General features: G+C 33.9%; 1 protein-coding gene across 3 annotated transcripts in view; it reads left to right on the top strand.

Annotated features, from left to right (window-relative positions):
• The window catches only part of ush (Zinc finger protein ush), a 278,099-nt gene that overhangs the window by 138,060 nt on the left and 117,235 nt on the right, over positions 1–22,804 (top strand). The window contains exon 1 of one of the 3 annotated variants that reach the window (XM_068765204.1): positions 621–803. The exons of the other annotated variants lie outside the window; for them this stretch is intronic. Coding sequence (XP_068621305.1) covers positions 707–803 — 97 coding nt within the window. The 5' untranslated portion in view covers positions 621–706. Of the gene's footprint in view, positions 1–620; positions 804–22,804 lie in introns of those variants that run through there. 3 annotated transcript variants of the gene reach the window in all.

Here is a 22,804-nt window from a genome sequence, read left to right as displayed (position 1 = left end):
ACTATATATATAAAAATTTGTCGATATTTCTCTACGTCATTCCGTAAATTAAGTGACTTTACCATTTCTTTTTTTTAAAGATTTTAAAGGGTTAACCTATAACCAATCAACTTTAATACTCTTAGGCAAAACAGTGTGAGAGTGATTCGTAATTCAAACTTCCATCCGTCACCATGTAGTATAGAATTAGTCAGTAAATATGTTTTACGAGTTCGTACGGTATTTCTTTAATTCAATGTGTATCCTTGTGATTACTGCCGGCTCGAGTAACAACGTGAGTATGATAATTGAAGATATTTGAAATGATGTTATTACAATTTCGCGTGGCCAAACACCGCGCCACCGTCCGCGGTGTATACGACTTTTATGGCGGCCAGAGCTTTTTTATTTGACATTTTATACAAGTTTATTCAAACAGAGCGATAGGATCGGTAACTTTATCTTTCAATGCAACGTTACCGCGAGCCGGGCCGCGATAGCATCTCGGGCCAGCCATTGCTAGTTAAAGCAACCTGATAAGGGATCGCGCGGCTGTGTGTGCGTCGGTGTACGTACACGGCGCGCCCGTGTGCGCAGAGGGGCGCCTCAGCGCTGCCAGCCAGTCACTCAATTTACGCGGCAAAAGAATGACGTCGCCGGCAAAAACGCGAGCTCCGTTCGACTCTCTGGCCGGGAACTAGTGTTGTGTTTCACATAAGGCGTTGTGATGTTATTGTGGCTGCGGTATCTCAGACAGCTTGAGCTGGCTTGCGCTGCCGTCTCCGACATGCCGCCAGGTGGCGCGGCGGACGTCAAAACAATGTGTAAGCCAAACTATCTTGTTTACCAATAATACCTATTTATTTTTCCCAAATAACACAACTAAAATTAAAAACAATAACACATTCTTAATTCAAAATCTCTACCAATCTATTTACACACAAATATAACCTCAAAAATTGTAAATACAATTCGTGATTATTTCGTTACCGGTGCAAATTTACACCGTTGCACTCGAGAATTATTAATGCAATAAAAAAAAATGATATAATCGCATTATTTACACACTGCGCTGCCATGATTTCGATGGAGATTTGATAAGGGAGTCGTTACATGAATATTTTTTTTATCTTATTTATCTATTTGATAATTCGTAACTGTGAATCAAAAGTAAACATACATCTCGAATAGTTTAAACATACTCATAGAAAAATATATAAAAAGATACAAAAATCAACATAAAGGGTTTCTTAATATAATAAGTAATTACTGATTTTTTTTAACAACTATAATATGACAATTAAAATAATTACCGTGAAAACAATGAATCCATATTATTATTTGATTTATTTCGTGGATGCTTTTTGATAAGAGAAACTGTTAATCCATCTTAGACCTTGATAATATAGCTTTATAATTCAAATTTGTTTGCGGCGATATTGATATCGGAAGCTTTAAGAGTCTCCTGGTTTTATGGCACAGCCTGTATTCATTATAAAATACATTTTTATACGGGCGTTATAAATAATACATATTGTATGGAATATATTTTGTTTAGGTGCTGTTTATTCATACTATATATAGATAAACGTAAGATGGGCAGCTGTTGTGCTTTGACAACGGCAAATTACGATCTCTGCTTGAGATTCTCGGCGTGCGTGTGGCGTGTCGCCTATTTTGACAGCAACTGTCACTGTCAAACTCGTACACCTACAGCCTTATATCGCGGGAGGGAATCTCTTTCGCTGTCAATCATAATGCGGCTAACTTGAAATGCAGTTGTTTTATAACACCGGAAAAACCGTTAACGTTCTAAATTTAAATTAGTAATACACAATTTTTTTAATATTAATTAATTTTTGTCGTCCTAAATTATTCAGTTCCGATATTAAAGTCTATTATTTATTAGGGCATTGTAAACATTTATTGTATGATTAATGTAATATTAATTATGATATTTATTTGTAATTTTTTTACAAGCTGTTAGACGGGGGTGTCAATGTCGCGGCCTGAACATCTTTTCGGCCTAAACAACAAATCCGTCGAGTCAATTTTGAAAGTATTCTTGGCCAATAAAATTTCTCCTAAAATAGAATAGGTACTCTCAGAGAACAGAGGTCAAGTATCAGGATACACATAATAAATTAACTTTATATAATATACAAGTAAAAACAAAAATGTGTTTACATGCACATTCATTTTTTATTTCCACCTAAAAAGCATTATTTGTTTAGCCAAATATAGCTTTTTAGATTTACATTCCCTTTTTTAAACACTAAAACCTCTGTTTAAAATAGCTTTAGTTAAAATTTATGTAAGCTCTATTTAAATTTACTGAACATTGATTGATCAGTGGCCCAGTGGTAGAGAACTGAGAATTTGATCCCAGGTCGCGAATTAGATTCTCTCGACAGTCTTAAATAACTTATATATACACTTTGTGTATTACATATAGGATTGCTGCTTACAAACAAGTTTCCAGAGGATAGGCAGCAGCGTCTTCTGCGTACCATGAGATGCCCCCCCTAGATATCCCCCCTAGATATCTTAGGGGAATCCTATGCTAGTGGGTATCTATGGGCTAGAACAACAACGAATTAATCTCTAAATTTCAAATATGAATCGTATTTAATTTTTGATGTAACTGTAATTTGTATTTTTTTTTACAGAATTTTGCTAGAATGAGATCAATTTAACTGTATGCTTTATATGTGTTGGCAGTTGAAATTCACTTTTCACAATGTACTAAACACATCAATATCTTTTTTATGAGCTTCAATGTGAATTTTGAAAATTTTCGAAATAATTTTATAACCAATTTAACTCTCAGTTATAACAAAATATATATATTATGATTAAAATGTGTAACTATCGTGTTTACAGTTATTGTATGAATTATTGACAGCTAGTACATTTTCCAAATTCAAAATACCTTTTTTCAAGTAAACATTTACACGCACTTTCGAAACGACAAATATTTTTAAAATTATAATGAGATCAATGTAAACATGACATTAATAGTACGAATTATTGATTAAAATTTCAACGAAGAGTTTAATTCGTAAATTTTTTGACATCACTTTGGTTTTGTTTAAAGCAACCTGCTAGCTGTACTAGCTATGATAAAAATGACGTGAGGTAGTGAATGGGGACACGCGGGCGCGCGGTCCCGATCCTGCCGATAAGAGAGGGGGGGAGGCGGAGTGGGTAGTGGGGGGAGGTCTTATCTCCGCAGAGATTTCACGTTCATTATCAAGCAGCGGTCGTGTCGCTGATCAGCAGGCCCCGAGACGCCACTGATAAGGCACTGTGCGACATTCTTGTTTACCGTACGCCATCGACCATATTCTTGAAGTATCTAATTTAAGTGTACTTACATATAATAACGAAAATATGATATATGAAAGATATCTCATTCATAACAAATTTCGAAGGGATTTACTATTATATTCCCGATCTTTATAAAAAAAATAAAATGTTTTGCAGTATCTATTATCACGAGTATTGAAGTGTTGGAACTTTAAAATTTTAAATTATTCGCTTTGGTCTGATCTTAATTTTATAAGACCACGGTATTTTACAGCATTAAAAAATTGGACATGCCATCTTTTTAAGGTTGTCAAAAGACACTGCATGCAGGTCTTTTGACCTTAATTTTTGATGGGCTAACTTTTCCCCGCCATGTTTAAATACAAGACGTTATTTTAGGGAAATAAGTTTTTCATATTAATACATTTATTTCTTCTCAACGGGTCATTTTGGAAATGTATGGGAACGCCAATGTTCAGCAGTGGACGCCTTACTGCTGAAACTATTATGTCTATTACGGGTTCGATTTTAGGTAAGCGAATAATTAACTATAAACAGAAAATAATGTAAAACAAATCGCATCGTATTGACTCGAAAAATTAAATATTTGACTTCCATGAATTTGCACCAAGCCTCCGTAATTGATTATAACATTAACCTTCTTTCGGACACAATATTTTCCTAACATTACATGTAACATCACAACAAAAACTTCTGCCATATCTAAGATAAAACACAAGTTTGCGTTGAAGTCATTTGTATAAGCATTTTTTTGCATGTTTACACTATATCTCATAAACAATATATCGTTTAAATAAACCTTGTATTTCTCTCACGATTGTGCAATATATCTATTTATTTATTTATATTCTTATCGATATAGCATCATTCACAATGACAATTAGATTAGATGAATGCCAAAAGAGATAATTTTAAAGATACTTAAATAAGGTTGAGTTCTTTTATATTATCCTACAAATTTGAAAAAAATCTGGGATGAGGCCACAAGGAACTTTGGTGTTCTTTTTTGTGGTTTTTCCTCTTCTTCTTTCAGCCCATGGACGCCACTATGACACATCTTGCGCTGCCCGCATCTTGCGACTTCCTTAGCTATGTCATCAGCCCATCTAGTGGGGAGCATACCCATGCCGCGACTACCAGTTTGTGATCGCCATTTGAAAGCCTTTCGGCCCTAACGCCCATCAATTGCATGAGCGATGTGCTCCCGCCCACTGACACTATTGACGGGCAATTCTTCGAGCTACTTAAGTGATTTTAGCTCTTCTGCGGATCTCCTCATTTCTAATTCGATCTTGCAAGGAAACTTCGAGAATAGTCCTCTCCATTGTTCTCTGAGTGACCATGATGTTCTAGTTGTTACTCTAACAATATCCTTAATACAATAGTGGAGCAATTGACTAGTAAGCTTTATTGTCAATTAAAAATTCTGACCTTATGTGAAAACCTTAATATACCTCCGTTCAACTTACCGGACCTTCTCAAATAAAAATCTACAACAGAATCTTTTGATGAGTCGGCCCGGCACATTGTCCTAAACCACAAGGCATTTAACGGTCTGTAGCGCTTGGACAGCGACTTGAAATATAATAATGTACCAACTAATATATATGATATATCGAGTAAAACTTACGAATTGTATTGTTAATATGTATAAATTTTAGCTTTATTTACCCATAAGAGAAAATCATATAAGAAAAATTGTAAAAATTATAAAACGCTGTCGTGCCTCGTAGCTGGGAGAAGAAATATCCGTATCGAATAGCGGCAATCTTCTTTCAACTGTTTGCGTTCAGTAAAAGTGAAAAAAAAATATTGAAAAAAAACACTAGCTATACAAATTCTACATAAATAAAAATTCTACATTTTATTATAAGATTTTTTTACAAGTTTTTGTTTAATTCTTTCTAAATTTATACTGATAATCCAATAACATTACACGGGAATGTATTGTAGTACCGTATACCGGTGCTGGAGAGATAGTTACTAATGTTTTCAAGCCTTGAGAATGTTATAAGAAGCTAGCAATTCTTTCTACTACTAACATATACGTCATTGAAAGTATTTATTTTTTCACACTACAAACATTCTCGATTGCTTTAGCGCCTGTTGAGAGCGGTTGTTTGAATTAGTTCCTTTCTCATACTGATTGATTGGTTATTGGTGTTCAAGCATTAATGTGGTGAGTATATATATAGCTTTTTACTTGCAATCAGTGTATGTACCCATATAGTAACCCATATCCAAAATTCGATAGTATCAGAGATAATAAATAATGATATTATAGTAAGAAAAAGTGTTTACAAAACTGATTACTACGTATTTAAATTAATTATAGTTTACTATCTGCCTCTGTAGAAAAAATTAATTAATGTCACGTATTTTAGAGTGATCAATTTATACGTGGTGATTGAAAATAGGTATATAGCTATTGGCTGAAAAATGTGCTATATACATTCGACCACTTAAAGCTAATTAATGGCCCTGTATATTTACTTCGTTTATTTATATTTTAATGAAGATTTATAGAGACTTATTTTAAAAATATACATACGTTGGTACCAAGGCTATTTTTGTAAAGTACACATATGAGCACAAAAATAATTAATTACGAAAATAAAAATGTTGCGAGACGGTGTAAAACAAATTCTATTGTTTCCGTCCGAAGTTCGTGCGTTTTTCTCCCAAAACACAAATTTTATCTGAAGGTAAGATCGCTGGCCGGGAATCGAACACGCTATCACTAGTTTATATCAACAGCACACCGACGTTGCCTTATCAAACAATCGCGCCGGGTTTTTGTGCGCAACACGTAAAAGATGATGGTCGAAAATAAATAACACAGTATTATTATAAACTACTCGTTTCCTGCTATGGAGGACCATGTGTTTTTTTTTAAAACAAATTAATATCCTCATCTTTTGACCGTGATTTTGTGATATAAAATAGTCGCCTTCAAAATAATCGCTGTCCAATAAAATGCAATTTTGCTAACACTTTTTCCAGTGCTTGAAATAGTCTTTTTCCGGTATAGCCTTCAAGATCTTTTACGAATCGGTTTTTCTCTCCTCAATCGTGTCGAAACGGCTTGAGCAACTTCCATATATTTATAATAATAGTAATAGTATATAACTACAATACTATGATAAAAAGTAAGATAAATTTGTTTATAATTTTATTTAATTATTTATTATTCATCAGATAAAACACACTTTTTCTCCAGTTTTTTTCTAGTATAGCCTTCAAAACTTATTTTGATTCGGTTTTTTTCTCGATCGTGTCGAAACGTCGACCCTGCATTGGCTTTTTGAGTTTGCTGAATAGCATGAAACACGAAGCCAAATCAGGACAAATACGGTGGTCGTTGCGGTACAATGTCAGTCCAGTTTTTAAGGTTTTTTTCTTAATTACGCATTTGACAAAATTAAAACATTTTATAAAAACACGTGTAACTTGGAGATAATTAAACCTGTCAAACAATCACTTTTCAAATGTTAAAGACAATTCTACCAACATAAAAAAAAATTACCCGCCTTTCCAATGCGCAAGAGTTACATTTCAATAATTTCACCTTACTTTTTGATCACAGTTTATCACATATATGTAATATTAATTAATACTTTTTTTAAACTGAGAAATAAGACAGTTGAATTTTTTTCTGATAGTATATTGATGATATTTTTTTTTAAATATTGTTTTAGTTATGAGATGTTAATATAAACAAAATTTTTAATCACTTATCATTATCATTATATAGATAGTATACAGGAAAATTAAAACTGTTTACATAACTGCTATTTATTTAAAAAGCAATTCGATTGCTTATCATTTTTAAATATAATTAGTAAAACTATTCATCATATAATGTTGATTATCGTTAAAGTTATCATTTTTTATCTGTGGTATGTTGACATAATTTGATATACATTTCCTCGTCTTCCTCTTAACTTTGTGTTCTTTCTTAAGGCTCGACCTCCATAAGAGATGGAGTAATCTATATCTTTATTATGCTACAAACTGTTCCTACCTTTGGCATCGGGGAATTCCTCATGAAGTTTTGAGTTAAAATCGAGCAGATTTAGTCCAGCTATGGGAACCTTCATGTATCTTTTTCTGAGAAAGCGCTGCTAACATTTATCGTAACTCTCTTCTGTTGACACGTGTCCGGACTTAACATAGAGAGGCATTTGGTAGTCTCTGTCATTCCGACGACCAAGGTTATATTAGAAAAAGGATTTTTTTATAAAAAAATTTTACGTAACTGTCTATCAAATGTACGTTGATTACAAAGATACAATTTCAATCATACATATTCTATATTAAGCGTTGAATAAAGATATAACGGTTAAAACGTTTTCACCCGGTGTATTTTAATCTCAGGCCCCAACAACGACCTGCGAGGCCCGCCTCACCGCGGTGCCGTGATATTGCTATACCGCATCCATTTTAGTAAGATTTATTCGTCTTGTGGAGATAATGCTTAGACCAGGTATAAGTGACGCGCTCGCCGCAAGTGCAACCTTTTGATTAAATGTTTTAGTTCACCTTATATAACATTATTTTATATTAAAACATATCTAATGATCTACATATGAATGCTGAAATATTTGAAAAACAAATAATTGATTTTATGGAAACCAATGACTTTTAAAATAAAGTTTCCATGTATATATCTAGTTATTATATTGGTGTGCTGAGATAAAAGAGTATAGCAATGTGAAAATTTATAAAAAGATATAATATTAACAAAATTAAATTTAAAACTAAAGGCAAATTTATACATTAACAAATAGCTTTTAACGTCTTGGATCCGAAACAATTAGCTTATGGATTATAAAACGTTGCCTGTATGTAGTTTTAGACTTTTTGCCAAAGGAAATAGATGGAGTAATTATTTTAACAATTCTATGGTGCACTTAAATTGGTAGAACGTATATTTTTCGACCTCGCATGTACGGGGGGCCGGTCGTCTCACGCGCAAGCTAATTGATTCCGGATCAGGGGGCGTGGCCGACTGAAAGGTCGCGGGTTCGATCCCGCCGCGCCGATCCGACAACAGCTTCGTTGACACACTTACAGAAACATCGTGTCAGCACCCGTTAATAGACTTTTTTATTAATATTTTTCGCAACAAACTGTCAAATAATCACTACTCAAGATAATCGTAACAACTGATGTAACAAATATTGAATCTTTCAAAAAGGCTTTGCTATCGAAAAAAACCGTTCAGTCGTTAATAAGTCCAAATTTGAGAAAGAGATCACTCGCCAAGTGGACATACTACTGTGATCCAAAAGTAAAGTGAAATTATCATATCAAACTCCCGGGAATTAGGAAGACAATTTTTTTTCTAGGTTGGTAGGCTGGTTGATGGTTGGTAGCTGTCTCTAACATTAACCATGCGTCTATCAAAAAGTTTAATTATCTCCGAGTTACATGTGCTGCCAAAATCGCTGATTTTTTTTTTTTTTGGAAAAATATCCGTCAAAAGTTCGTCTCATATCGTTCCGCAACTACCGTATTTGGCCGATTTGGCTCCGTGCGACTTTTAGCTATTTAGCTAAATGTCGCACGTTTATCTAGCAAAAGATCGATGTGGGAATACTGTTTTGAGGAGACAAAAACCGAATTGTAGAAGGTATCGATGGCTATAACGGAAAAAGATTTTTCCGATTGTTTCAAGGATTGGAAAAAGCGTTGGAAAAAGTGTGTTTCATCGGACGGAAATTACTTTGAAGGCGATCAAATTGATTTGTAACAATAAATAAAAAAAAAACATTTTATAAACAAATTCACCTTACTTTTTAAATACAATATTAGCCATTCTTCATAATCAAAAGGTCCGATTGAAATCGGTCTGCATTCAGTGTCTTCTGACAACTTTAACAAGATTATCTGTTTACTTTATATTTCATAAATTTCCTTATTTGCACGTTTCAATTATTCTACGTATTTATTCATATACATTACGAATTTATACATAATACTAAAGCTAAATATAAAACATTATTTCTTGTATGGCGTTTACAGGTTAAATAATGTCTTATATAATATGTACAAAATGCTGCGTATGGTAAACATAATACATGGTGATTAAGTGAAGGTAACAGCTTTAAAGTTTTTATTTTTAAACACTATACATAGTGATCACTGTGAAATAAGTTTATTTTTTACAGATAATAAAAAATAATTTAATTTAATATGTAGTAATCAGAATTTATTAATTATTTCTGAAGACATTGATTTATTAATATTAATTGACATCGAAAGAGATGGATATTTTACACCAATAACCAATGTAACTTACAGTAACAAAACAACTAAAGCATTTATCTGAACATGTGATTAAAACATCTAAATTTTTATATGCTGCTATAAAAATCAACTAAAGTGTATATTAAATTTGGAACGTTTCGAGGAGTGTCCCGACCGCCTGTCACACCGACGCGCCCGCGCCCACCTTCCATTTATTTCAGAGATCGTTATCGGCGTCGGAGAGCGGGCGACCGATAAGGCGCGCCGCGGCGCCACCGTCGGACCGCAGGGGGAGCTTGCGCGCTTCGGTGTGATACGCGCCGGTGACGTACCACTATCAAAATATATTTTACAGAAATATGATACCACTAACACTTAATAACAATTAAAAATACATATTCTTAAATAATATTTACGTATTTTTGAGGTTTTTTTTTTCTTTGTAAAAAAACTTAGAAAGTTTATTTTATCGCCTTTTATACCCTTTGTAAATAGTGTCGATGTTTTAAAGAAATGCAAAATATGGAAGGAATCGAATCTGATACGATATATAAAAACACAATACAACTAAAATTGAAGTTATTAAATAACTTATTTATGTAAGATGGTTAGTAATAGATATGAAAGCTTTAAAGGGAATGCCTATGTCTATCCTAAAATTACTAGTTTCAGAAATAATAAATAAAAAAATAAAAATGAAGTAAGAAAAATTCTTTTCAAAATTTAGATAACTACATATTAAACTTAATTATTATGCCTATCGCATTCTAAGAAAAAAAACACACTAATAGAACGTATTTTAGAGTGATCATTATATAGGCAATTGAAAATAGGAAGTAAATGTTTTAATAAAAGCCTTAAAGTTTTTGGCTGTAAAATGAGCTATACATTCAGGCTTTGATGCTATTATACCTATAACTAATCGTCGTTTCAGCCCATAGAGATATAATTGCCACGCATGGCAGTGTGGTATAATGATACGCAGAAGACGCTGTTTGAAAATTGTTTCTGAACAGAAGTAATCCTAAATAATTGAAGCACAGAGAGTGAATTATATAAAATTGAATTCCGAGAATCAAACCCGAGACATCCAATCGCAACTTTCAGACATCTACTGCTAGAGTAACACTGTTCTGTTTATAATCAATCATTCTGTATATATATACGTATATATCTCAATGTGAATTTTTATATGTTACTTTAATAATCTTTCGCCGTCAAAATAGTTATGGAAATAACTTCGCTGTTGTACTTTTAATGAGAAGTGAATATATAATGACACTAAAAACACATTTATCGTTGTGAGAATGCAGCGATTCGCACACTATGAAATCTTAGACGAATTCGTGAGGGGGAGTGTGTTGGAAGGGAGAGAAGTGGAGGTCGGGTAGGTTGTAGAGGGGTAGCTGGGAGTGTTATCGTGGAATACGGAGATACGCCCGGCCGATAGCAGATCGTGCTCCGCGATATCGCGCGCCTCCAGAATTTGCCCTTTATCTTCTCCCAACTCTTTTGTTTGCAATCGTACGATGAATCTACACTTTTTTTTACTTTCCCATTCATTTATAAATGCGTTATCCCAAAAGGTTTTTCGATAGTGCTCATACAATATAAACTTATATTCCCGCATCGTTACGGCTGTTATATTATAACAAAACAACATTTTTATTTGTATATTATCACAAATCCACATTGACAAAGATTGTTAATAAATGTTTTTGTTATAACGCTTTTTTAAAAGACACATCAGAAGGTTTAATTGCAAAATTGCCGAATTATTTCTTTATAGGTCAGAGCGCATTTAGAACCTTTGTTGCTTTAAATTTAAGGATGTCATTATGAGGTGTAAAAGCCTTTTCAAGTGATGAAACTTAGAAATAATTGCCCTACGTGTACATACAGTGATAGCTTAGTGGTACAGTAGCGTAACTCGAGATCGTAAGTCGCGGGTTCATTCCCTAAATACAATCTTAATTAGCAGCCAGTTTTATTTTTATTTTACAAATCACATTCTGTAAATAAACGAATTCTTATTTCTGCATTTAAAATTGTAATTCTAAGATATAAAATAAAAAAAATATTTATTTTTTATTTTATATCTTAGAAACAAACAGACGGACTAAAATTTAAAAAAAAATGTAATTTCGGTACACACATATAAATTCATATGTATGTATTTAAGCGCGGTTATTTTAATAATACCAACAGACACTTTAATTTTATTTATTATTGTAGATTGCACGAACAGCTCTCTTTTGTAATAAAAATCCGTAACTTCATATTAATGCCACATTTTTTTAAGAACGTGAATAAAATGACGAAGGTCTTCGATCGCGAGCACCGGTTTCTTTGTATATCGGCACAGATAAAGAAATAATTAAGTATTTTTTTTAACGAATTTTGTCAATCGTCTATCGAACTTAATACATAAAATTTCAACTAACCTACATATTTAAACGTATGTTATCTGTGGGGCACATGCGGGCGGTATCGCTGGTGCGATGTCATGATATTAAGTCTCCGCCCCTATATTCTAATATAGATAGTTAAAAACTAAGTTAAGTTTTCACGGAAACGTTATCATAATCTGTTATTAATTAAAAATCGAATTTAAAAATTCCTTATTCAAAATAGGATGGACTATATATAGGATTTAACATGAATAGTCCCTCTTCTATGTCAAATTGAGTCTAAAATTTGTTCGAATGATAAATGCCTAAATAAAGAACACGAAAAAAATAGCTATTTAATTATCGTTAAAATAGCCTAATAGATAGCGGAACACACCATGTTCAACGTGTACATCTATGAAGACAATACACCTATCCCTCGATTTACACGGCAGATACGTTCCTGAGAAAAACGTGTAAATCGAAAATTAAAAATTTTCAAGTCAAAGCCGTGTAAATCGAAAAACTTGCAAAAAATGCATGATTTTGCTATTTAACAGTTGTGATTTTTTTGCCATAATTTTAGGTGTACACAGAAATAAAAATAAAATGAATTGACAAGTTAAAATATTTAATATATTACGAAAAAACTATTTTTTTATTTAATTACAATATACATTAAAAAGAAGAACAAAAAAGAAATTACTCTCATTCTTTTTTTCGGATTCGAAGGTTCGAATTCACTTTCATCACTCGAAGTTATTTGTGCCGATTCGATGATTTAAGCAGAAATATTTACAATATGAGAGATGGTAATAAAAATCGGTTATTAAAAACAAAAAAAAACTTTTTTGGAAAACCGGGTAAAAGCGAAAACGTGTAAAACAAGTACCGTGTAAATCGAGGGATAGGTGTATATCTTTCGCACTTAAAAATCAAATTAGAAATGAGGACATTCGCAGAAGAACCAAGATCACCGAGTTCGTAGAATTGCTCGTCTAAAGTGGCAGCAGGGTCCGAAAGGTTCTAGAGTGGGGGTAGGGTACCCACTAGGTGGAACAACGACATAGTTAAAGTCATGGGTAGTCGTTGGTTGCGGCTAGCGCAAGACTGGTAACTGTGACGATCTTAGGAGAAAGTGTTTTAGGAGGAGTTTTTAGGAGGAGGTCTTAGGGGGAGGTCTTAGGGGGAGTTCATAGGAGGAGGTCTTAGGGGGAGTTCTTAGGAGGAGGTCTTAGGGGAGGTCTTAGAAAGAGGTCTTAGGGGGAGTTCATAGGAGGAGGTGTTAGGGGAAGTTCTTAGGAGGAGGTCTTAGGGGGAGTTCATAGGAGGAGGTCTTAGGGGAGTTCTTAGGAGGAGGTCTTAGGGGGAGGTCTTAGGGGGAGGTCTTAGGAAGAGCCTTACAGTGGGCGTCCATCGGCTGAAAAGGAGAAGAATTATACAAACGTTCTTTGACATTTTTTTTAATTATGGCAATAGGTTTCTAAGTATCATCTAGGATCCTATTGTAAATACGGACACAGACAGTAATCATCCTAATTATTCGTACTTCATCAATGCTTTATTATAGCCTTGATATATAGCTTTTGATTTTTGTATAGGGTCTATATTAATTGCTACATATTCACATCATTAATCTCTACTCCTGTAACCAATCAAGCTGTTAATACGTGTCTATGCGAATGTATTTTCTTAGTAAAAAAAATGTTTTCTTTATTAACGTTGGAAATTTGCTAGGAGTGAACCTGCGGAAACACCCCACCCCGGAGCACCTTGTAGCGCTTATCTAGCTATCGGGTGACGTAGCGGGCGAAGGCCTATCACGTCCGGCACCTGCCCAGCGCGCAAGAGATAATGACCTTTGCAGTTCGTATAAAACGCCCACTTTAGTGTTTACATTCGCCTAGCAATAACCGTTATTAACAGCCAACAACGTGTGTGTACGGCCCACGAGATTAAGTGCATTCCTTTGTCCTGATACAGCCTATGGTGCGACCAGGCCGTTTGATTTATTTCACAGGGTAGCTAACGCATCCTTTTATATTAGTAAAACTTAATTAAATATTTAACAATACATTAAAATCACTCAATAAATAACTTTTATACACTTCATCATCATTATCATCATTCATATACATGTCATTGTGATCTGTTTATTTAAAATAACAGGTTACAGCCAGCGGCATGGGTATGCCTCCCTCCCCCTAGGTACACCAAACATATAGCCAAGGTCACGGGAGGTCGCTGCAGAGTGCGTGGATTATATTGTGAAGGATTTTTTAAATGATAACAAAACATGGGAATTACTACAAGGACATCGTTAATGTGACCACAAAATAGTTTAGTTCTGGATTCTTCCCAGACCAAATTGCGTTTGGAACTCCCGTAGTTTTAAGTTGGAGAGCTAAACCAATTTTTTTATATGTCCCACCTTTTTGGAAGACTTTTGTTCCCCCTTTCTTATTAGGGCAAGAAAGTATAATATTTTACAAATAATTTTTCTTCATTTGTTTTTATTTACATTTCTTTTGTTTCTCCTTCTCAATATCAACCACTTTATGCTTATATGAATTATTACAAACAAATCAATTATGAATTGCGAAGGCATTGGATGCAACCGGTCTTCGTGTCGATCTTTTAGGAGGCATATGTCTTGCAGTTGATGTCTATTGGTTGACATGATGAAGATAGAAGTTCAACACGACTTTACCAATAACCGTGGCAGAAGAACATTCGAAATGTTAGGAATACAAAGATACACCGCGATTTTAGCCTTCAAAACCTAATTTTTAATTCAATACGTGATGTACACTGATGCTATATTATAATGTTTCTTTGAAAAAAACAACACACACACTCATTCAAACGACACATAATACTGAATTTCGTATGTGATAACACAATTTTTAACTTTAAATTAAATTAGTTTAAATTTATTTGTAGTTTATGTGGTTTTTTTGAATGAATCAATTAATATTATTTCGCTTTTAAGATTACGCTACTTTAATTTATTCTTCGGAAGAGGTTAAGGGTCCTTGGTATGTTTACTTCTATTATTGTTAATATAATCTTTTATTTTCGTAGCATCTTCCGTCAATTACAGTTGATTGGCACCCCTACTGCGATATTTTCGTGGGCATTAGGTTAGTTGATGTAAAACGCTTGGTGGTTATCATTAAAAACGTTGCAACATAAAATATGTACCGCGCTGTATCATATCTCATCGGCCGCGGAAGTGGCCATCGCTCGCAAGCGCTATCGCCACTTCCCGCTTGTGTGCGTGCGGCTGTGTGTGTGCGATTTTAAATTATACCTCAATGCTGTGCATATGCGACGAAGCTAGTCCGCAAAGTGTCTTACGAAAATTAAAGAAAGTCGTCGCAAAGTCGTCACAAAATTTTTAAAATATTAATTTATTTATTTATTTACTTTATTGGATATAGACAGTAACAAAAGGCAGTAAGAAAGTACAAACTTAGAAGCTTAGAAATATAAAATTAGTTACAGTTGTTACCTTATAACTATCTCACTGAGAACATATAATGATTTATAGTCAAGCAATGAAAAATATATCGTTATAAAATAAAACTATATTAAAAATTAAACATGAGGTTGAGTAACAAATGAATTTTAAAATAAGAATAAATAATAATAGAAATAAAAAGAGGCGATGTGTAAGGATTGTGAATGAAAGAAAAGAGTATACAAGAAAATGTAAAGAATGAAAGGAGATATAGTAAAAGAACTTGGTACAGGTGTCAGAAGAAAACGCTAATAAAAAAATACCGAAAAAAAATATTTGAAACAGATTTCGTGTCATAGATTTTATAGATAGGGGGACGTGTAGCCCGCAACAGGAAGGTGGGGGGAAGGGCAGTAAAAAAGAAAAAAAAGAGCCTTGCATTCTGAATCAAAAGTGTGCAAAGATAATTTTGATTACGGCTTTTTGAGTGTATGTAAAAAAGTTTTCCACCAGTAGCCGTACTGACTCATTAAAACCAAAATGTAAAATTTATTTTCAAATCATAATTATATTTAACATTTTGGCCTTTCTTAATTCGCGTATGAAAGTATGTTGCGTGTATGTCATTAAGAACCTTACCAATTTACCCAGGAAGTTATTTTGTTTACCTAAGACTACTTCATTTCCTTTTGTGGACCAGACTATCACTGCTGTCCAAAATGGCATTTACCACTTTTGAAGTAGCAAAGTTGAGAACTTCCAGGAGAGCTTCGGCTCGCTTACTGTATGTTACTATTTTACTAAATTGATTAATCGGGAGGCTGACTACCTCTTAGATGATTTCAGTGAACTCTCCAAGGAGTGACTACGAGAGGCCGAGGTACCCCTTGGGTTGACACTCGTCGATAATATCTACTTCATCGAGTTAATCTTTCTATAGGCAATGTTTACGTCTCCACATAAGGATATAGCTACTTGTACTAGATTAAAAAAAAGAACGGTTGTACGTGTTTCTGTTTTATAAATGATTTTACAGGGCACAATGGCACACCTTGGAAATCATGTGTTCGCCGTCAGGCTATTTTAAAATTAGTTAAATATAAATTTTATATTTAAAAAAATTTTGGTCTCGCTGACTTTATTTAACCTGTTATTTAACCTTATTAGATATGAGGCTTTTATCATCAGGACCGGTGGTGGACATTTTTTTTAATTTTATCCTCGCCTTTGTTTTATATTTACGTTAATAATTTCAGATGTTTTTTTCTCACGTTTTGCATATTAAAGTTTTTAAGTAAAACAGTTTAACGATGTTCTAACAATGTCCAGTTTTTAATATTACATTTCGTGCGGTCACTTCCTAATCCCTACTCCATATTTCGATCCTCAGGCAGTACGTAAATATTTATGCGGCAATTTAACGGGTGGTAGACTCAATATCAACATTCTAACATGCTATAGCTAAGTAAAAGAAATTAAGAATTTAATTAAAAGGCAAGTAAGATGGAAAGTAATTAAATACAAGCACGACTAATTAGAAATAGGATTCGCCGTCCGAAGCGCGAAATTTTGAAATACTCCCCACACACGTGACCGGTTAGCGATAGCGCAATTAATTCAACACCTTTCGACACGCACACAAACAAACATTCGCTGCACATTGACAGATGGCCAGGGCCGGACTGCACGCGCGACGATCCCGTAATGATTTACTCCTGCCGTGGGCGGTCACGACGCGACCACGCGGCAACGCGACAACGCAGCGACGCGACAACGCGACAATAAAATCGCAGCATCTCGCGGCGTTAACAAGCCGGCCGCGACAAGTGTTGTCGCGATGCGATCGGGCGCCAATTTGTACGCGTGTCGTGGTCGCGATTTATTGGGCACGCGAGGGGCGTTTGTTCAGCGGATAGTCACCGGACGCATAGGTGGGCTTGTCGCAGATGGGGAATAGTGATGTCTAAGATTCAATGCCGGGTAAACCCATTCGTTGCGGATGATTTCACATCTTTATACCTTCACACTGAAACTCGTGCAAATTAAAGCAACGATAAATAGTCCTAAAATTTTGATCATACTGAAAATTATCGTTTCTTAAATTCCAAGTATGAAACGGGAGACGAACAAAATTTTCTTCAGTTAACTATTACGAAAAATGTAATATTTTCAATTATTTTTCACTCACGTGGATAATATTAAATACACGAAACATAATTTAATAATGTGATCAAAAGGGTAAGGTGAATTTGTTTATAAAATGTAAACTCTTGAGTAAAACCCACTTTTTTAACGGTTTTTCCAACCTTTGAAACTTCGGGAATAGTCTTTTTCTGGTATAGCCTTCAAGACCTTCGATTGTGTTTTTATCTACTCAATCGTGTAAAATAGACGGTATATTTACTCTAATATTATCGTCCAACATCCCTTTGTTTCAAGCCGTATATGCAATGAATTTTAATAAAATATGTTATAATCTACCTACACTATTTACATTACGTGTTCTGTTATAAATAGATGTGATCTAAGCTGTTTATACGTCGCAATGTATACTTGTTTATCTTGTACCGTCTATTTATTATCTCTGTATGAATATCAATCAGTATTTGATTTGTTTGCAATTATAAGATTTTGAATCGGTTACAATTAACGCGGTTTGTACTTGTGCTTATGTGACGGGGTAATAGAGGAGTAATAGTTGACGCGGCCTAGGTAAACCTTTCATTATATGGATTGACGACATATTTAAGGTTGCCAGAAGTCGTTGGATTTGGGCAGCGCAGGATCAGTCATTGTTGTGATTTTTGCGAGAAGCCTATGTATTGCAGTAGGCATCTATTGGGTGAAAAGAGAAAGAATAGAAAGCCTTTTTATTTATTAATTCAAATTATATAATTTAAAATGGCCATAAGCGTACAAGGAGAAATATAATAAAGCTACGAGAGTTCAAACGTGTTCTAACATAATAGGTGCCCACAAAAAACACAGTCGGGTTTTCGTGATTATTGTCTCAAATTTTCTGAAACCGCTCCTCCCGAATTAAAATTTTATAAGGAATTTTGTTTACAAATTCTACACAAAGCTGAAATAGATAACTGACAGCTAGTATGCACATATATAACAAAGATTAACATATACATGTACCTTTTATGCGATGTAAAACCATCTATCTGTTGAAGTTAAAACAGAACAATCTAGAAGCAATCTGGCCGATAGTTTGGAAGTCACGATTTTCATTACTTGTCGCCCGACCGATCCACGCCGGTTACGCTAATACATTTACTCAGTATTGGCAACAAAGTTCATGCATTCCGCTTACATTTCCAATCACTGTTAAGTCTAGCTTAAAATTTAGACTTAGCTTGAAATATAGTTTTTTAACTCTTCGTCAACAAATCGTCTTCAATCCTCTGCTGCCTAATGGCAGAGACCTCGGAAAAGGTAAAGAAAAATCTATGATAAAGATATAAGCAATAAAAATTGTGATGATTGAATTGTGATGAAGCAGAAATGTTAAAAGAATATAGATAAACAAAAATTGTAAAAAACCGGTCCAGTAGGAAATGGTGAAGGAAAAAAGAGTGATGTATGAATGGCAACGCAATGAAAGAATTTGTAACGGAAAAAAGAAGAACGAGTGAACGAAATTGAGAAAGACGAAAGAAGAGTTGAGAAATAAAATTGAAAATTGAATGGGATGTATGAAGGGGAATGTACGAGGGGCCCTAATAAAGGAGTGATCCAAAAAATGGCAGAGAATTTTTATATAAGAGAAAATAAGTTTTTCAGCATCTTATATTAAAAAATTCCGACTTTATTGTTTTACAAATTTTTTTCAACAGTTGAACGTCTACTGCAAGGCATACTTTACAATATCCTTATTATACTTATCATTATATTTATTACTATTATTTATACTGATCTTTTATTTATTATCATTTTAATTTCGGTTTAATCATACGTTTTTTTATTATACATTTCATGTAAACCTCACTATTTACTATTACATTACATTTATAATTCCTAATTTATTTTATTTATAATCTGTGTGACCAAGATATCTGTTAATAAATAAATGCTTTTGGTGACACTTTTTGTTTATTTTATTAACTTGCTATTATATTGCTCTTCGTCAATTTACATTTCTAATAACATTTACTTTAGAATTTCTTACAGCATCATAACGTAATTGTTATTTTATGTTATAAACATAGATAAACATGTTTAATAATGTATATTTATGAAGAATCGAAGCGATTATAAAAATAATTCACAATAATATGTTCGTGTAAGTTTTCAGAGTAATATCACATAATCTTTTGTGATATGTAAGAGAATCAAATTAAATTAAGAGAGATCCAAACGTGTCCTGATATGAGAACATAAACGCAGTAAGATTTTACATGTGGACACATATATTTTCAGATTTTTTTTATTTACTACAATTTTATTTATTTTGTTGCTTGCGAACTATAACCCGTTTTAATCTAAGTTTTTAAAAAATAAAAGTATTTTTAGCCTACTTATACTTTGTTAACTTGCATCAATCTTTACTAATAGAGTAGTGAGAGGAGTTTAAGTTATTTTTTCTTAGCCTTTTATTATTTCCAGACGATGTTATGTACCTTATTTACAGTTATTTTTCATAAATTTATTAATATTCATATGCACATTGAATCTATGCACTATATTGAACATAGTCAAGATCATATATCTATGTATTGTCATATTTTTTTCTTTAGGATGCCTTTAGCTAGTATATTTTCACGAACTCTCTTCTTCGTGTGAAAGGAGAGCGTTTATTACCACTTCTCACACGTGAACTCTATACCAAGACTTTCCTTTCTATCTGCTGATTCGACAACTTTGTTACAATAAGCCTTGTTTGTGTTAAAGGTATAAAAGCTTTAAAGTTTTTACTTCTATCTTCAATTACTTTATATAGTGATCATTCTGAAATATTTAACATTAATTAATTTTTTTGTTAGAATGCGACAAGGAAACTTTAGGTAGTACAAGCTGTAAGGACAGATAGTACAAATAAATTTTAATATGTGGTAATTTGAATTTGGAAATCGCTTTTTCTTACTATATTAATATTAATTATTTATTAATTTTTACAGAATAACCGATTGTTTTTTACCGCTCTTGCATTAAAAAATTGTATACTAGATGGCAAAAGGTTGTTGATAGCGAAGGTGAATGTATTGTTGATTAGAAATAAAAACTTGTTAAAAATGTAGTCGCGTGAATTTAACTTGAGATAGCGACTTATTTTCTTATCCTCCTAATATGTTCCACATTTAAAGCTTTCACATGTATAAACATGCACTCTGTATGACGTTTAGGTCTATAGAGCTGGTGTTGAGTTTTCTAGGCTCGTGTACACAACGCCTTATCGTTGACGAAAGTGGAAACATCTTTGTTATTCCAGACTGAACAATAACCCGCATGTCGGCCGGTCTCGCAGCACGATCGTGGTCTCCAATTAAAACAGCCAACTTTATAAGGTCCAGACTCACGCCTCCCAATCCGCAGTGAAATATAAACGTTAAGGCTGCGCAGGAGTGGATCTATCTACGTACGCCCGATCCGATACCGCACGACCCTACGTCTAGTGAGGTCGCGGCTCTATCGATAAATTGTCGATGATCCTATCTCAGAAATAGTGATGTTACATTCCAAATTTAAATATTACACTTTCTTTATTTGCTCAAATTCAGCTTCATCCAATTTTTTTAACAAATTATTGTAAGTTTTTCTATCTATTTATTTTATTGACTGTAGAGAAAAGTGGTATATGTAATTTTTCTATAAATTTTATTTAAATTACTATACTTTGTGTTTATTCATTTATTTATATAACTTTAAATCATTTATAATCACCTGTTTTTATTACTTGTCGGAGTGATAGAAACAAATGATCGTCGTCGGAATAAGCAGTATGCAGGCTGCTTTCCCGTCTTTTTGAAAGTCTATAGGGGAGGCCTTTGTCCCCCAGAAAGGATGCTAGAATAGTCCAATTTGATAGAAGCTAAAAACAAATTCGGCTTCAATGCAATTGTATCCTTCTATATAGAAAATACGAAATTATTTCCACGCGTCTTTTAAAATCTCACAAATAACTTAGTCGAGTCTTTCTTATAATGTTCATAAAATTTCTTATTGAATTAGAGCTTTGCCTTATACATTGAAAAGGTGCTTTCACTGGTTTTGTTTCATAAACTTTATAAATATATTTGGTAACATTTCAGAGGCAAAGGATTTCTGGAATAGTTAATTAGAATCGATATTAGTAAATCGATATCGCGTGGAATGCGTAGAACAACCCTACGAGTAACAAAGTATCGGCGCCTGCGATCGCGGCGCGCAATATCATTATTGTATCCTTTCGCCCTTCGCGAACCGATAAAGGTTTAAAATGTAAATGAGACGTGCGAAAAAGTGTGAGATAATCTCACTATTAGGTATAAATTAAGGGGAGGGAATGAGGCATGCGGCACAATTATATTGTCACGAAGGTGGTGCCCGTGCGTCGCAACTGAGCGTTGGCAATCGACAATCCGATCGGTGCACGCGCACGCTAACCTCGCAGGGCTGCTCTCACTCGGTACTCCATTATCGATTCGCATAATCGATTTTTTTTTGGACCTCTCGCTAAGTCTGGTACTTTGGGAACATTTAGTGCGACTTAACATATACAGCGTCTTATCAGTAACAAAGAAAAAGTATGTTTAATATTTTTAAAATCTAGTTCCATAAACTATTCTGATGTAAGAAGTGAAGCTCGCAGTCGTTCAGCAACCACGGAGAAGAATTTGCTAGGAATTTCACTACAAGATCGAATAAAAAATGAGAAGATTTCTAAACGAACGAATGTAACCAATATAGTCTAGGGGATTGGCAAGTTGAAAAGACAGTTGGCAAATTATAGCATGCAAATAACCTGCCCGCTTTTGCAGACCACGGCCTTGTTACGGACATCGGAAGACGCTTTTGGGATGACCATCTTACGCCTTGGACATCCTATTACGAAAATGATGACGATACTTTCGTCTCTCTCGCTCTGTGGCATTCCTTCAGCATTGGTCAATAAGTTCAAATAACGAATGATCAGACAGTTTGAATATAGAACGTGGTTACTTTTTTATCCTTGTTTTTACGCAAAACATGTCTCGTAATCTGCGTGTACTGTTTATAAATTCAGAATATATAATGTAGAGGACGGTGTACTAATATATTATGTTTAATTATTGTGAAATGAAATAAATATTATTATTTATTTAATTAAATATTAGGAAGCTTCGAGAAGAGAAATATCGATAGAGGCGCATCCCTAGTCGTGTAATCGATACGGACCGACTCGACCGGACAAACTCACATATTTTAT

The sequence above is a fragment of the Battus philenor genome, unplaced genomic scaffold (genome assembly GCF_028537555.1).
Source record: "Battus philenor isolate CCGP_79_NKW_IND1 unplaced genomic scaffold, ilBatPhil1.0.hap1 SCAF_2, whole genome shotgun sequence".
Taxonomy (NCBI): Eukaryota; Metazoa; Arthropoda; class Insecta; order Lepidoptera; family Papilionidae; genus Battus; species Battus philenor.
The sequence above is the reverse complement of the archived record's forward strand: the minus strand, read 5'-3'. Positions and strand labels throughout refer to the sequence as shown.